The sequence below is a fragment of the Asterias rubens genome, chromosome 7 (genome assembly GCF_902459465.1).
Source record: "Asterias rubens chromosome 7, eAstRub1.3, whole genome shotgun sequence".
In the NCBI taxonomy this organism is placed as follows: domain Eukaryota; kingdom Metazoa; phylum Echinodermata; class Asteroidea; order Forcipulatida; family Asteriidae; genus Asterias; species Asterias rubens.
The window spans coordinates 6,801,675-6,820,111 of record NC_047068.1 but is presented as its reverse complement, the minus strand read 5'-3'; the positions used below and the strand labels follow the sequence as shown (position 1 = coordinate 6,820,111).

Below are 18,437 nucleotides of genomic sequence, written 5' to 3'. Positions count from 1 at the left end.
ATGACTGGTTTGTGACATCACAAACACCTAGCACCAGCTGCCGCGAACGACAAACAAGTGACTTCTGCCCACGTGGACAGTAAGAACAATAATCAGTCGTGTCTTTAGAGGACAGGACGTGGATCATATGAGTTGTTGTTGTTGTTGTTCAAATGTTGTAAACAACCTTGTTTACGAGCTTGTGTAATACATATTTGACAGGGGGTTTAACCTCCTGACAGAGGTCAGATGTATCCAGTTTAATTAGTTTCTTATATAAAAAACACGGAAGGTTGTAGTATCACTTAAAGAAGTAACTTATCACAAAAAACACCTTCATTAAAATTCATATCAACAACTTCTTCATTTTTTTACATCTTTTTAAGCAATGATACATGGTTGTTCTTCTGTAGAGCAGTGCCATCCATGAGCGCCACTTGCGGCGGATACCGGCACTATAAAAGTGTCCATTATTATTATCATTATTATACATCATTGGTTCTGATATGATCAGTAAACTCATTCCAACCATCCAATCAGATTTTAAGAAACATTATCTGATATTATTTCTTTGGTTTTTGGAGACTGTATCAACACAATACATGTGTAGAGTTAGTTCCATCATAGAGAAAGGACACTGGTTCCATGCAGTTGAGTAAGTAGTTGAGTAACCAGTGAAAACGAGTGGTTTTAAAATGGCAGTCAACTCACTAGAACATTATACAAAGCATAGTACTAAAAATAGTTGTATAAATAAGGTTTGCACTCATCACACTGAGGAAACAACGAGCAAGCCCCCCCCCCCCCCCCCATTACACTTCCATCAACAAACAACTTTCGGCACCCTCTGCAACTTTTACAACAAAGTTTCACATCTGAAACATTCCCTAAAAATAACCCAACCATGAGTATAACAACTAGAGGATAATAAAAAAAAATAAAAAGGGGGAAGGGAGGGTCCAAAAAGGGAGAAACCAACCGAGCAAGTTCCTTCATCGCGGCACATCAAATTTATTTTATGTAACATCATGAGTAACTTGAACCCGGTGAGTCAACATTTAAGCTCAAAAACAGGATGGTTGGATTTGTATAGAGAAATAGAATTACGGGGAAAATAAACCCACCACTGATGACAACGAAAACAGACCGGCAAGTTGCGCATAAGATCTGGCGTCTGTTGCGACAACAAAGTAGGATTACACCGAAGGGGGTTTAACTGTAATAGGACTGCAGGTATTGACTTGCTCCACGATCAAGCAATGAACTCTGATGATGCTGCAAGGACCATTAAAGAGAATAATCTACTAGGTTTCTCGCTGAATCTTTTTAATAAAAACACAAAGTATAGCTTTGTTTTTTGGAACTGTTTGATTGTTTTAAAGGAACACGTTGACTTGGACCGGACAAGTTGGTCTTTTAAAAGGCTTTGAAACTGTTTGTTATGAAATGCATATGGTTCGAAAGATATTTTAAAAGTAGAATACAATGATCCACACAAGTATCACTCGAAATTACACGGTTTTCCTTTTAGGTAGCCAACTAACAAAGTCGGCCATTTTATGGAGTCAAACTTTTGACTCCACAAAATGGCCGACCGTATATATTTCATAACAAACGATTTCAAACGCTTTTCAAAGACCACATGTTCCTTTAATATTATGTAGATGTATACAATAGAACTGTGAACATTTCATTTCAAAATTACTTGCTGAGGTGCTGTAACATTTGAGAAATGAGTATAACAGTGTCACAAAAATAATTTTCGAGACTTGTTTTTTTTTTTTTTTTTTTTTCATTTCTCAAAAAACTACAGCACCTCAGCAAGTAATATTTAAAGGCAAGCTTTCTATTATCATCTTATCATCATTTTCACACTGTGCGCGTTTAAATGTAAATCTGTGGGCATGTGTTTATTGTACTACAAATGAAAAATAACAGTTCTTACAAAATACAAAATGATTACCGAAGCTCTTTGGACCCTTACAAGACTCGTTTTACAACGTAAATAAATTTGTTGTTTTCCTGGAAGAAGGGTTAGATGAGCAAAAATGTATGACCTAGTTCTTGTGGAAGTGTCGTGGCCGAGCGGTTAACAGCACCGAATTCAAACTCTGGTGTTTCTGATCAGCAGAGTGTGGGTTTGAATCCCCAGCCGTGACAAAACCATTGCTTTGTCCTTTGGATAGGACGTTAAGAAGTTGGTCCCGTGTGTTGTGTAACGCACATAAACGTACCCAGTGCACTTATCGAAACAGAAGGGGTTTGTCCCGGTGTTCCTGGCTGGATTACCGGCATATTGCGCCACAGCACCTAGTAAACCATTACATGGTGCTATGTAAAAGAAGTAGATCTCATGATTTACAAACCTAGTCCCACATACCTTGCAGGAAATACTGTATGTGTCAGCGCTTTGAGACGACCTTCGGCTGTATAAAGCGCTATATAAGTATCGACTGTTATTATTATTCTTGAGAGGGAATGAAACCAAAAATCTTGATATCAAATTATCTTACGAAATACAATTGATTACCTAAGGTTTCCTTACCCTCCAGAGAATTGTGTCTCTTTCATAACTTTAAAATATAAAATCATCCCTGAACATACATTCTTCTATTTTATATGGGGAGTTAAATAACAACTGAAGGTACAGACCACGTGGCCTTTGTTTACAATAAGTGTGACCTTGTACGTGCTTTTGGCTTTTCTGGCAGGCAAGATACTGCACTTGTCATATGAGCAAGTTGACATTTTGTGTCATAAATTCCACATAAATCCAAGCGTTATGAAAGTAAAAAAAGCTGGACAAGTTTTGAGATGTGCCCCCTTTCATCATACAGTATCAACGGATGATAAGAATTGGACAGTGCAATCTCCATAAAATGTCATATTTGTGTGTTTTCCTGTAACTAAACTGTGTACAAATTGTGCCTGCAGGCAGGAAGTCCAGGCTAGGTGGCTCTTTTGTAAACATGTGATGTCAAAGGTCACATCATTTATACCCTTCCTTCAAAGGGATACAAAATAGATATGAGAGCTATAAAATGTGCCAGAGAAATACTTCTGTTAATATACACCAGGTTTTTTTTTATAGACAAAAATACTGAATGGACTAGAAATGTTGTTTTCATTTTCATGTAATTAAAGAAAAACTCGCAGTTCTTACAAAACACAAAATTTATTACCGGAAGCTCATGAACCCTTTTCAAGAATTGTTTGTATGAAGGAAATAAATTTGATTTTTTTTTTTCCCTGAAAGAAGCATTAGATGAGCACAAATGTATGACCTAGTTCTTCTTGAGAAAGGAATATGGTAACCAAAGATGCTTACCCTTCAGAGAATTGTGTCTCTTTAATAACTTTAAAATAAAAGATCATCCCTGAACACGTAACAAATTTTCTTACAAAATACTATGATTACTTAAAAGGGTTTCCTTCTCCTTCAAAGATGGTCTCTTTCATAACTTTTAGAAATAATCCCTAAACACAAAGGCGCTTATTTGTCAAATTGTAATGATATGAGCAATATCTGCTGACCGCATTGCTTGACCCTTCAAGTCTGAAGCACCAAATCTTACACAACAGAAACTTGTCGAGACCCAACCAGCTCTTTTCAGAGCCAACACTAACCCTAAGAGATTTGGACATAGATGTACCTGCAAGTCCACTATTTATTTATAGTTTCTTCAACACCATGCAAAGCATCAAACAATACTTGGAAACTTGTCCGTTCCAGGAATCAATTTAAAATACTCTCATAGACTACTAGATATTGTTTGTCAGCCAAATAAGTATTGTGCAAAATGTCTTACATATCAAATTATATAAAGCACACTGTTGTTTTCTAATAGCAGTTTCATAATAATTATCATGAGTTGTTCCATACTATAAATATCAGAAAGCAAAATACAGTCCATTATGTACTACATCTTAGGTAACGTGATTGTGTTGAAGAAATGTTTGTGAATTTAAACCATAGAGCTATATATATTGACTAGAGAGCTAACATCCCGTTATACACGCACTAAAGTTTTGAAGCCGTGTGGGCGCATCCATGTTTGTGTACAAACCAATACAAAAGTTTGTAATTCTGTATGGTAAATGTACGGCTATTTGCACGATAGTGCGCTTGTTCTTTTGTATGTGTCATCGAAGCAAAAAAATTCAGCAAATGTGAACGCACAATCTGCTGATCAGCGCCACAAACTGCGAGCCTCATGTGCGTCATGTTTAAAAGGCGCGTATACTTTTGTTAGTGCGTCAATCAAGTCGAAGTTACGGTTTTCGTAGCGCGGACGTATGCGAGGTGACAGTCGCGTATGTAAGCGCACACGCCGAATGTAAAAAAAATCGCACATCGTCACAGTATGTCACGAGAATGATGTTATGGCCATCGCAGGTTTGTGCTTAAGTGTACATTTTTCTTTTAACAAAACAAGTATATATCTTTATGATAATTGTTTGGTTTGCAATTGTTTGGTTTTCAAGTTTTTACATTGTATGTTGAATAGTCCCCAGTATCACTCAATTCATAGCCTTTGATTTCCATGTGATTTTTAATAAACCCTTAATTAAAGGAACACATTGCCTTGAATCCGTCGAGTTGGTCTTTGAAAAGCGTTTGTAATCGTTTGTTATAAATGCATATAACATAGAAAGATATTTTGAAAGTCGAATATAATTTGACTCCCATAAACGGCCGACCATGTTTGTCGATGAGGTAAAAGGAAAACCACGCAATTTCGAGTGATACTTGTGTGGATCATTATATTCTACATTTAAAATATCTTTCTGATCATATGCATTTTATAAGAAATGTTTACAAACACTTTTCAAAGACCAACTCGACCGATCCAAGGCACTGTGTTCCTTTAATTAATGAAGCAGTACAGTAATAACCCAAACAGTTCTCACCTACTCCCCAAAATGCAAAATCACAAAACATTCATTTAATAGTAAGTTCTTTTTTAGGAGTAGCTGTGGTTTTTTAATCTGCTAAACCGCCATCCTGTTTAAATCAACTTCCTATATAAGTCAGGTCAAAGTGTACCTGAATCATTTTGACTTAAATAGTGTGTTATAAAAATAGACAAACTCCCATCACCCATAGTATTGACCCATTTCACCTGACGTCATCATCAGAAAAATCTTGAATGCGCCATACTGGTGGGCAATTTCACTGTGCGTTTTCATAAATAACTCTATGCATTGAGTATGCTGTGCGTTATGCAGTGAAGTGCGCATTTTAGGTGACGCGGCGTTAATACACGTAAACCTAACTGCCCACCAACATGGTGAGCGTGGCATCAGTCGTGGCGTGTGACGCGCGCGCGTGCAAGGGGTCAATTGGTTTGTATAAGTTGCAAACAATTCCTCAGCATTTATGGACACTAATTTCCCGCTGTAACTTTGTACTTCTATGTAGTGATTTTTCATTTAAAAAAACTGTTACAAAGTTCATCTTGATTAAAAACTAAATCATCTGCCAAGTGAGGTGGGAACGCCTCTGATATAAGTCGAACTTCAATATCACCCTGTGGTAAAGAAAATTTAATTAATTTTTTTTTTTACCGAATCATTGAACCTAAGCAATTGAGCCGGTCCATTGCCAAGGGATACGTTTTGGATATTATTATTTTTTTTCTTGGGACTCTATACAGAAAATGCCCCATATGCTTAATTTATTTACTACTGACTTTGCGGTGTCATGGATGTGCTCATTCTGGTAATTAAATTAAAAATTTGTTACGTGTTCCGAGATTTGTTTTAATTACATTTTGACGGAACGTGTCAATTTTCAATGAAGTAATGTTGAATTTAAAAAAAACAATTTTTTAATCATCTAGGAATATTCAAATAATTAAATCTCAGACTTGGACAAAACAAGCTAAATATTTCTCCCTCTATGACAAGTTCCATGTAGGGAACTAGATTCTTGAAAATTGTTAGGAAAATTGCTGCGGAAAAAAACCCCAAACTAAATATTGAAAATTTCAATCCAATGCCAGTTCATCATTTTGCAAGCGGAAAAGCATAACTATTACATAGAAATCTTATGTTTTAGAACTTATCAAGATGAAGGAAAACATAGTTCATTATCAAACCAGAATACCCTGAAGAAGAAAAAAAATGACAATTGACATCAAAGCTGTTTTGATACTTTCCGTGCAATTTTCAAGTATCTAGTTAGCTGTAGTTGATAAATTCTCAGTGGTTTTCATTCGATCAACCTTCATCAAAATTAATAGTTGTTTTGATAACCTCGCTTTATTTTAATTAATAGACTCCTAGCTTTGAGAGGGCATTGTGTGGAGTGCACAAACATCAGTTTAATTTACTACCCGAGTATCCAGCCGGCCAAAGGTTCAACGCCCACTCTAGCATTTCAAGTAGACGTTTCATGGTTCCGTCCGCTCGATCCCCCCACCAGATTTAATCCACGCAGCAAAAAGCTTTTAAAAGAATTTTCATATTGTGCTCATTTCAACACAATACAAGATTGACAATAGTTTTTTCCGTAACCGAAACCCGACAAAGAGAGACTGTTGCTATGGAAGGATTGTTTTCCCCCTTTCCACTGCTTGACGTTACACAATAATATAATTTGTGGTCAAATCTAACAATGGCGGAATAGTAAACAAGTTTTATTTTTAATTACATTAATCCTTACGTAGAAGGATGGATGGAGTTCTAAATATAGAACTTGTTTTGCTGAAAAGCACATCTCAATGTCAGCTACCCGGATTAAATAAAAAGCTTCTGCTTAACGTAAAGTATTTTGCTGAGCAGCAGCAGGTTACCAGCCAAAATGCCATGTATTGTATATTGGTTGCAATTGGTTCACTGCTGATTTTAGCTTAGCAAATAAACCTGTTAAAGGGAAGGTACACGTTCAGTAATAACTCAAAACAAATATTAGCTTAAAAATTGACTCGGTAACAAGCAATGGAGAGCTGTTGATAGTATAAAACATTGTGAGAAACGGCTCCCTCTGAAGTAGCATAGATTTTGAAATAGAGGTTATTTCTCACTAAAATGATAAAAGACTTCTAGCTCCTGAAAGCACACAAATTCGTCCAACAAGGGTGTTTTTTGTCTTTCATCATTTTCTCCCAACTCCGATGACCAATTGAGCTCAAATTTTCACAGGTTTGTTATTGTATGCATATGTTGAGATACACCAAGTGAGAACACTGGCCTTTGACAATTACCAATAGTGTACCTTCCTTTTAAGTTTTAAAGGAGATAAAGTTCAGATTTATATTTTTGCCAAGTTACAAAAAAAAAAACGGAACAACTTCAACGTGCTGATTTTTATTATTGTATTTCTAATACAATGCAATTTTGAACATATGTTAATGGTAAAATCCACACAATAAATTTGGTATGATTACATACTATGTCATGATTTTCCTTGAAGCATTCTCAACAAACGATTTCATTTTTACATCTCCAGGTTTATACACATCATTTTCTAGACAATAGATTCACAACTGAAATGTAGTGTATGTCAAAAGGACTTGCGTCATCCACAGAAACCAGCCTTTTGTTCGCGTCATTGTCACCAATGTGTGAACATGACAATGACACTTGATGACAACATTTTGTTAAGGAAACAAACAAAGCAATCGATGTTGCGATGCGGTCAAATCTTGCAGCCATTTGCAGACTGTAGCACTAGCCTAGGTCTCTAAAACACAACTTTCTTAGCAACAGCACAAATTCGGAAATACCCCGAGAAGTATTTCAGAGGATCACAGTGTGAAGCTGGAATGACATTTTTAGATATTCACAACAACGTTATCTTTAGATCTTGGGTTATTTTTGAACGGATTGAACGGAGCCAACAACAGAAACTCGATCCCTCTTAAAAATGGCCTACCATTCTCACCAAGATGAGTATCTATGATTGGATTTCTTCTCCAGACCACTGACAAAATATATGGAATGGGACTTTAAAGCAAGGGCAATGGATCAGTTTGAATCATCTACCCTCAATTTTGGGGCTACATGTCTTTCAGTCTACTAACTTTTGTATATTTATTTACCGTAACAGTTATTATTTCTTTATTCTACAATTTAGTGCTGTTTATCCTTTTTTATTTTATCAATATAAACCACAAGGGAAACTGACTGGGTAAATTTGTAAATGATTTTTGGGGTTGAACAAAGAATTGACTAGAGTGGGATTCGAACCAACGACCTCCGGATTAACGTGCCGGCGCTCTACCAACTGAGCTATCTAGCCCTATATTGGCGGTGTCCCTATTTTGTCAATATCTTTGTTCGGGGGTGCCAGTCAGAAGCCATACAACCGTTAACTGCCGTGTAGCCAGGGATCACACCCAAATTACGATACAACCTGGGAAGCGGCAGCTAGGGGATCACCTTAAGGGGATGCGACTTTTTGTTTCCCACTCTAGTCAATTCTTTTGTTCAACCCCAAAAATCATTTACAAATTTACCCAGTCAGTTTCCCTTGTGGTTTATATTGATATCTGAAACAAAAAGTCGTTAATCCGGAGGTCGTTGGTTCGAATCCCACTCTAGTCAATTCTTTGTTCAACCCCAAAAACCTTTTTTATTTTGTAACAGGCACATCCATCACAAGCCTCGGCTTTTAGGATGATGCCTCGATGTGCAAATGTGGAAATAAATGTTCCATTGAATTGAATCTTAAAGCCAATTGACTATAAACAAATATCAAAACCCATTCTTTAGAGAACTAGTTTCAACTAAAATACTGTATTTTGGCGGATAGCATTGAATTTATTGCTTGTGCGCATGTGTACATTTTGTTACGCATAATATTTTTGCTTACAAAGCCGGCATAGACATTTGGAGCTTAAACCCTGTAAGCAGAGAATGGTGACCATCAGCAAAGAATTCTGGGGTAAGCAGATAGAGCCAAGAGATAATACCCTATTCCATTGTACATGGTCATTGTCATACCTGTATAGAGAACCGATCTATATTAATTAATTAGGACATCAATGTTGAACTGGCTGCTGCGCATCATTGGTTGTTATTTTAAAATTGTGTTAATTCATCCTCTAAAAGCTCACAAATTGGTAAGGAAGATGTAGCGGATGCATACATTGTGGGAATTACTTTGGGTTTTGAGAGAAAACTCGTAGGGTATGTTGAGTTGGACACGAATTGATGGCTGCAGGTTTTGATCTGATTTCTTAAAAACAAAAAGGAAGATAAAAAGTGAGGCCAAATGGAACAGATATGAACAATTTCTGACAAGGAAATTTAGTCCTATCATTTCGACACTAATCGTAGTAATTTATGAACTAAAAATAATATGAGCATTCTCACGGTGACAGCATTTGTAGGTTTCACTAAGACTTCACTAAAAAACACAAAACAATTTTGGGTTGGGGGGAAAAAAAAAAAAAAAAAGGTGGAAGGTCAGAAGGTGAACCAATAACCTCTGGATTAACATGTCGGTGATCAATGTTGGGGGTCTCCCTATATTGAAAGAATTGATAGAAAGTTCACGTTATATTATGTGAGGCTTTTCTTTTAGTGGGAATGAAATTATCAATCTCAAATTCACACATGTGTTATTTGCTTTAACTACCACGTCTTCAAAGGTGAAAAGTTCATCTCCCACATCTTCCAGACAAAGAGAGAAGCGAAGGGAAAAAATTATCTAAAAATAAAGTGCTGGAATTTGAGTTCAAACGTTTAGTTGAATGTACCGTACACTTGCCACTGAATGTTAGTCTAACATGACCGGTGATAAACTTGGATGAACTTTGAAGATGCTCATCGTCAATTTAATCAGAGTTGAATGTAAGGATGGCGATGATAGATTGGAGGAGGAGGAGAGACAGGGGATGTCTCAAGATGCAATGACCACCCACCAAAGAGCATCTTAAAGGGTTTGGGTACTTTTTGTAAGACACAAAACACAATGTTCACAGATTTACATTAAACTTACACAGTTTGAAAATAATGATGGTAGAAAGCTTCCCTTAATATATTACATGTTGAGGTGCTGTAGTCTTTGAAGAAATGAGTAAAAAATGTCACAAATTTGTTTTTTCGTCTCAGTGAGTAGGGATTCATGTCATGGTTACAAACCTGATCTACAAAAGGTTTTTTACGTGAAAGTACACAATTGGTTTATTTTTAGCAAAGTAAATTAATTTTCTCATCCTTAAGTTTTCAATCAACAGTAAAAAAAAAAAAAAAAAAAACCCGAAGCTTCAACATAGCGAAAACAACAACATATGGCTTCTGCGTTATCTAAGAATATAAAAATCCACCATCTCATATTTAGCAGGGTTAGGCTTCACTTTATTTGTGACAATCCACATTTAAGCAATATTTTGTTGTTATTGTTGTTGTTTTTTCCACACACTGCTATGTTCTAGAAGGGTCTTTTCATTCATGTAATAAAACAATCTTCTTAAAGGGAGATTTTTCCTAAGCATGACAGTATTTCAAATGAAAATATATTCTAAATTGGTTAACAAAAACAGAAGAACCCTTTCAAATTAAAACCCATTTAACCCACTTATTTTTCTGCGAATATTTTCAACTCTGCAGCTCACCTCAAAGACGGTGACTGCCCATCCGAAACCTTCGATTCCTCGAATATGATCCAGGCTCCCTTCTTATTCACACATGCTATTGATTTGTCCCCTACAATCCAGACACGAAAATATGAATTTACATTCGTAATGAATTGAGCTACCTTGGTCTGAAGCGCGGAGGGCAAACCTCATTCTACGTACCTCTCACGGTAAAGGTCTTATGATAGCGCTGGTCAAGTCTGCAAAGAGATGCTCAGCGCATAAAGCAATCATTTTGATGGGGGGGGGGGTAGAGATTGTTAGGGCGATGATTTGCGAATTAAGAGGCTGGTCTTGGAAGATGTCTTAATGCCAGTTGCGCCTCATAAAGAGTCTTCTTCTGTAATATCATAATTTTGTTTTCCATCAAGAAGCATAGAGGGGTCATAAATTTATTAAATGTTGAATTATCTTTCGTCAGTATTTTTTTTTTTAATAGATACTATTTTTTTACATCAGGATAAAGAATATAGTTTGTTTTGACTCTTACATGTACAGCGATGTGTATAAGAAATGTATGCTAAGCACTTTCCCAGAGTTCACAGGACTCAGGAAAGTACTCAGTTTAAAGTGCCTCGGTGCAAGTGTAAAAACAAATTCTATTTGTTTGTACACTTCTTATCAGAGCTTTTCCTGATCTCTAGGCGATGTGTTTCTTTTTTGTTAATATTTTTTAACGATTAAAAAATCTGTAACATCATGACAGGCTGTTAATGAGTTATAAGGTGGGTTTTGTAACATCTTTAAAATTAAGTTTAATTTAAATTGCTTGTTGTTTCATTGAATATTGTTAAGATGTAATTGACATTGGAATATCATCAACAGTCTTTAATGATTCCGATGTTTTATTTTGGTTTTAATTATGTTTAGATTAAGTTGGATTTGTTTTTCTAGAGGTTTTTTAAAAATATGTTTCATTTTAATGTTGATAATTAGTTAATTTGGAGAAATCTTAATATCTGATTTTAACATTTTTATTTGTTGTATAAATATAATACTATTATATTACTATTCATGAACACCCCCCCCCCCCCCCCCGCCCCCAAACAAAACAAGAAAAACAAAAACACCACACAATCAAACTGTGAATAAGCTTGACAATAACTGCATATACTTCATGTACTTATTGGACAATAAGTTGTAGCAGAGCTAGGAGATTGAAGTGTGATAATTGCATTTTTGACACACAAGAGTACAAAATGTTCCCAAGAACTTAACAGTTATACTGATCACTAGTCAATTTGTAAACTAATTTTGTTGTTGATATTATTCACACTAAGTGGATGTTGAAAAAGTTATACACGTGTCTATCAATTTGAAATTGAATACTGCATACAAATTAATTCAGTAATCCATCTATGGAATAATCAAGAAATAATCACTTACATTTTATCAGCTTTCATCAAGTTCCTTGTGTCATGAAGGCCAGAAATACTTCCCCCCCAAAAATAACCCAGTAAATTGTCAAGTTTATCAGTCTCCTCACAAAGCTTTTGCGTTCCTTCTCAACGGAAACCACATGGAGTAGAAAACAACGCAATTTCTTCCTCCTCAGCAATACACGACGATGACTCTGATCTTCAAATTTGCTTGTCTTACGTCTCCAATCCCAGTTAAACTCCCGAGTAATGATGTATTTAGCTAACCTAAATTCCCTACGAACATTGTTCCGCGTCCACGGTAAACTCTTCCATGAAAATGAATGATATCAAATGAGTATACAATATTTTTTTCTTCTCTTCTGTTGGCTTGGAGCACTGTGTATCATATATGGATGGATGCACGTGCAACTCGCTCGCTCTGATGCCTGACTCATGCATCAGCTGTGGGAGAATCGATTGCTATGGTGAAACAATGAATAACCAATGACTTGTCATGACTATGCATGATGTCACATCCGTCAGCAGCCAATGGTGTTGCGCCTCTACTGAATATGCATAATGCTGTGTCCAATCAGGGTGCACTGAAGGCACAGAGCTGTGTAATTGATGTCTGTGTGGAGGTTTAGTCTACATTGTAATCTGTAAATCACGACGACATAGGCTTTGCATAAAAGCGGAACGGTCTGACTTCACCAGCAGACAAACAGGATGCGCTACGGCGTAGAATACACACTTCCAAGAGGTTGGGTCGGGTACACATTTAAATAACAACACTTTAACAAGAAATCAAGCATTCCCAACTCTATCCACAGTACGTCAATGGTCTACCAAAAAAACCCAGAAAGACTGCACGTACGGTAAACTCATCGGCTATAAATTGTTTTTGTCTTTCTGGGACGAGTCCAATGTCCAGCTATAAATAAATTATCATTAAGTTCTTATACATTAAAGGATTAATTAAGAGGAAGTGAGACACCGGCAATATCTCATCTGACAATGCCGGCATTACTTGGACCAAATATATATGATGGTTATAAGTAGGTTTGTGGTAACACTCTATTTATGAGTAGGATCTGAAACTTTGAATGGTAAAGATACAATCTAGTAAAAGGTTTGCGATGGTTTAAAAAAAAAATATTTTCATAACAAAAGATCATTTTATCTGGAAAAAGAAACTTAGTTTTGACAAACATGAAACACCGGTGCTCCTTCAAGTTAATCAGTATGATGATGCCTGATACTTCAAGGAGACATGGCAACAGAGACAATTGCCTCGATGATGATCCTGGTCATGCCTTGGTGCCCCCTTGCAGTATCCTAGTAGAAACTAAAGTTTCCCTCAAAGAGGTGCCATTAAATAAGGAAAAACTGCCTTGATGCCCTCTTACAATATTAAAGTATCAGACCTGAGGAAGTTGAAATAAAAACAACAGTTGCACAATTTGGTTCTTTTGTCAAAACAAATGATTCTGAACTTGTTTTCCTACTCAAAAGAGATTTACAATGGCGCTACTACCGCAAACTTCACCTAATTCTATTCCCATTTTGTTTATCATCACATACAAGCTATTCTAAGAAAATACATCAATAAGCATAAAATCCATTTGTCGTTCTGTTCCTTACCACACAGGAACTAGGCTCGCATCATCTCCAATCGGTTTGAAGGAGAAGAAACAAAAATTAATTTGATTAATTTCACTGTGGAGGGGAAAAGACCACGTCATTTCGCCATGACAATGCCAGTGACGTAGGTACATATTAATCAATTACAGCATTAGCGCCTAACAAGGATGTACAGGAAACGGCAGTAGGCAGGACAAAGTTCCCCCATTACCAACTATGTGATGGTGATACTGTTAATCTCCCCGTCCCTCAACCACAAAAAGAAAAAAGAAAAAAAAAGATTATGAGAATTTTAAACATATGTACACAAAATCCCTTGATTTTGAACAACTTTTAACATCAAACACACCTTCATTGAACACCATGTCTCAACTCTGCACTGTATTTATATTGAGCTTTATCCTTAACTACCAACTACATGATAATGTTCTCCCCCCCCCCCCCCCCCAAAACCACAAATAGAATCAACAAAAGACAAAAATGTACAACCAGCAAAGACTAGAGTACGAGACTTTAAAAAGATGTATACAAAATCCTGTGATTCTGAATAAATTCAACAGCGTAATCACATTAAGCCTTCCCTTTAAGAGGCATACATGGACGTAAACAAAAATGGCGTCCGCAAAGGTCTTCCCGAGCGCTCAAGTCTGTGTGTGGCCAAGGTCGTCTTTAAAAGCTCCTTCAAGAAGTGACCCTGCTCTTTGAAGGGGTTCAAGTGTTTGTGTTCGACCACGATTTAACCAGGGAATACCATCTGCGAGGGGGAAAAATTCAATCAAGAAAAAATATGGATGTCCTTTTTCGGAATAACAGAGTAGAGGCCGTGAGAGAGCGGAAGACCATGATCTTTGGCTTAGTCCCAGTGGTATTTTGAAATTCATCTTTTATCCCTCCCTTGAGAAGCTCAATTGTAGTCGCTGTTATCTTTCTGGACCAATTTTGGTCGTCTCTAGATTTTATTAAAGGAGGACGCATCTACAGCACTTCACAATTTGCTATTTACTTGAGACTGTTTTCCCCTTATTATTGTTTTTGTTTTTAAAAGATCAGTATGTAATTTTTTGAATGTTTGTTGTGACCAGTCTTCACAGTTGGTGTATCTCAACATAAGCATAAAATAACAAACCTGTGAAAATTTGAGCTCAATCGGTTATCGAACTTGCAAGATAATAATGAAAGAAGAAAAAGACCTTGTCACACAAAGTTGTGTGCGTTTAGATGGTTGATTTCAAGACCTCAAGTTCTAAATCTGAGGTCTCGAAATCAAATTCGTGGAAAATTACTTTTTTCTCGAAAACTATGGCACTTCAGAGGGAGCCATTTCTCACAATGTTTTATACCATCAACCTCTCCACATTACTCGTCACCAAGAAAGGTTTTATATTGAGTAATTACCAATAGTGTCCACTGCCTTTAAGAGATTTTTACATGGTGACACTGCAAACATTACTTAATAAAAAACAGAACAGACATGTACATTTTAAACTGTATAGAGTTCTCTCTTATTACATTCTGGTCTTTTAAAATAAACTATGGTCCAGTACTGTAACCCACAAGCCCTGTGGTCTTGTAGATTTTCCCCCTAAACTCAAGCCCTGCTTCTCCATACAGCCTCCTCTTCCCGAAAAATCCAATCTCTCTTCAGCATCCGTCTACAAAATCTCCCTCAACATTTATTTCTTCATACCTAAGCAACTGTGCCATACAAAACCTCTCATCTACTTATCATTCTACAAGCATGGGTGCACTGAACTTGCACAGCTTTTGTACACAGGTTCTCTTGCCCCCAAGGCGACAAACCTGAATTCACTTGTCTGTTCCGAAAGGAACAGAAAAAAAAAACACCAGAACGTGGTAGTGCTTTAAACAACCGTTTCTCTAAACATATATTTCCACGAAGCCCTTAAGTTTCAATTTAATAAGCATGACTAAGCAAAGCACATCTTTCAGGAGAACCAGGATGGTTGATTCTGAAATAGATTTTGGCCCGAACTGTTCTGTCATTCATGTTTTTGTTTTGTTTTCTTCGGTGGGCTTAATCGAAAAAGGATTCCTGGAACAAGAGGAAAGACCGATCCATCAAGTTCATCTCTCATGTAAGTTCGGTCGATGAGGGTTGACAGATTCTTGTAGAGCAGAATCCTCGCAGCGAGTTACCATTAAAGTCAAGTTCATGAGCAATCACTGCCAAGTACGTCATCATGTTAAAGATCACATACAGTGTAGATGTCTTATTTATTTTTAATTTTTTGAGGGGGGCTTGGTGCTCTATGCATACTTGGCAGCAAAGGCTGCATACTCCCAAAAAGGCAGCTGAGATGGTTTAAGGAATTACATAATTGGCTCAGTGACCAGGGGTGATAACGTTCATGCGCCATGAGTGCACAAATTTAGCTTGGTGCTTTATACATACTTAGCAGCACAGGCTGCAAACTCCCTGGGGAGCTGAGATGGTTTAGGGAACTACATAAATAGCCCAGTGACCAGGAGTAAAAATGTTCATGCGACATGAGCGTGAAAACTGACGGATATCGGCTCCGTATAAAAAAATTACAAAATTAAAAACTGAAATCAATTACATGAACATGGTAGAGATCTTCCAACTTAACCTCCCTGCAAATTCCTCCCACTCTAGAATATCCTTACCTTGGTCATGCTCTGAGTCCCTTTGCTTCTAACAAATTGTTTGATTGATAATTTGTACCTTTTCTAAGTATCGTTTGAAGCTTTGCATAGTGCGGAGAAATAAGAAGAAACTATAAATAAATAGTGAACTTGCGGGTACAACCATGTGTAAATCTCTTAAGGTGATGTTGGCTCTGAAAAGAGCCGATTTGGTCTCGACGTTTCGAACAGTTTACCCTGCTCCATTCTCCTGAAAGACGAGCAGAGTACACTGTTCAAGACCAAACAGGCTCTTTTCAGAGCCAACACTACTAAGAGATTTACACATGTAGTTGTACCCGCAAGTTCACTATTTGTTTATAGTTTTTTCTTAGTACCTTTTCTGCAGCACATTGAGTTATCTTATATAAGAAAGTGCATTTTATAAGAATGTACTGTTATTATAATTATTAGTATTATCTATAATCAGAAAAACAAATTCATTTACTTTCTTTTCTATTTAAATATGTGCATGTGCTGTCTCTTCTTTTCTTTTGAACATAATATTCAAAACATTGCACGTGGTTTTGCCGAATATGTTTATGCATAATGTAGCTAGTGCATGTGCTATTGGATGCAGAATACACACAAATAAAATAAAATAAAAGTAAAACAACAAAAGTCATGAATAAATGAATAAATTATTCAAGAATCGAGGTCTGGCGCAATTCCCTGCGAGAGTATAATTCCACTAAGCCGCTACACGCTGAACCATAGTGCCCTTGAATAAGATCAGCCTGGAGGTTCCTGCATGAAGACATTCTGCAAAATATTTGATGCGTAATTTTTTTGAAGGCGCATGATATGTTCGGTTAAACGACTGCACCGGGAAATGTGTGGATGAAAATTGCCTCATCAGCGGACTGGCCTGGGTAAAAGTGGCGCTCAGGACGACGGTGCCTCGAAATCCTTCGCCTGAAGAAATCCACACCATTAACAGTGCCTAGATTCCTAGAAATGTTTGTGGCTCATTAGGTTTTTTTAAAATGGGACGACAAAAATCATTCCTAAAATACATAAAGTTCATTATTATATATTGTTTTTTGGGACAAATGGTAATCACATTATTGATGGAACCAATCAAAATGGATGTGACTGTAAACGATCCCTGCTTTAATTGCAAAAAAAATATGAAGAAAACAAATGAGCTAGTCTTTAGAAAAATATAATAAATACTGAAGCTAGTAGTGACCTTTTGTTCAAAACGAAAAAAAGAAAAAAAACCCTGTTTTGTTTCATTCACATTGAGAAGGATGTTGTTAGTTTGTTTGTTTGTTTGTTTGTTTGTTTGTTTGTTTGTTTGCTTGCTTGCTTGCTTGCTTGCTTGCTTGCTTGCTTGCTTGCTTGCTTGCTTGCTTGCTTGCTTGCTTGCTTGCTTGCTTGCTTGCTTGCTTGCTTGCTTGCTTGCTTGCTTGCTTGCTTGCTTGCTTGCTTGCTTGCTTGCTTGCTTGCTTGCTTGCTTGCTTGCTTGCTTGCTTGCTTGCTTGCTTGCTTGCTTGCTTGCTTGCTTGCTTGCTTGCTTGTTTGTTTCTGTTACAGATTTTAGCGAGGTGACACAAAAAATAATAATCAAAGAAAACTTCAGAAAGTATCTTAGTAAACAACTTAGAAAATGTAGGTCTACATGCTTTTTTGATACATCAACTTGCTTCAAGGACCTCAATGTAGGTCAAAACGTTAGTTGTGAATCAGCGCCGACTGCATCCCAACATAAGTGCTATTGAATTAGAATTATTACCCGGAACACATGAGGACAGAAGAATAAACACCTCTGACCATAAAATCCACAACGAACCCCCGTGCCGAAACGCAGACATCAGAACCATGTAATGCAGCCTTAATACAAGCCGCCCACACTGGTTCACCGACCTAACACGTCATAGAGAATTAACAGTTGGATCTTTTAGACTGATGAATCCCAGACTAATGATGACAGTTGACAGACGGAATGTAAAAGAAATCTTTTCTTTAAGACCCTCATGGGAAAAGGTAATACATCAAAATAGAAACGATTCAATCTATACCGATACTAAAATCTTAAAATAAAAGAGAGTCTTAGTTTCACAAGTGAGCATCAAAATATTTAGGTAGGATTTGAAACTCTGCATGGTGGGAGTATAATTAGGTGAGTTATTTTTTCTTCACAGAGCTCGGGAAAGTACTGGGTATCTGTTTAGGCCTATATGGGTAAAGACTAAATTAA

General features: G+C 36.8%; 1 protein-coding gene across 3 annotated transcripts in view; it reads right to left on the bottom strand.

Annotated features, from left to right (window-relative positions):
- The window catches only part of LOC117292307 (ankyrin repeat and fibronectin type-III domain-containing protein 1-like), a 75,435-nt gene extending 63,253 nt beyond the window's left edge, over positions 1-12,182 (bottom strand). For all 3 annotated transcript variants that reach the window (XM_033774326.1, XM_033774327.1, XM_033774328.1), the window contains exon 1: positions 11,952-12,182. In XM_033774326.1, coding sequence (XP_033630217.1) covers positions 11,952-11,968 — 17 coding nt within the window. In that variant the 5' untranslated portion in view covers positions 11,969-12,182. The remainder of the gene's footprint in view (positions 1-11,951) is intronic.
- Positions 12,183-18,437: the final 6,255 nt, after the last annotated feature.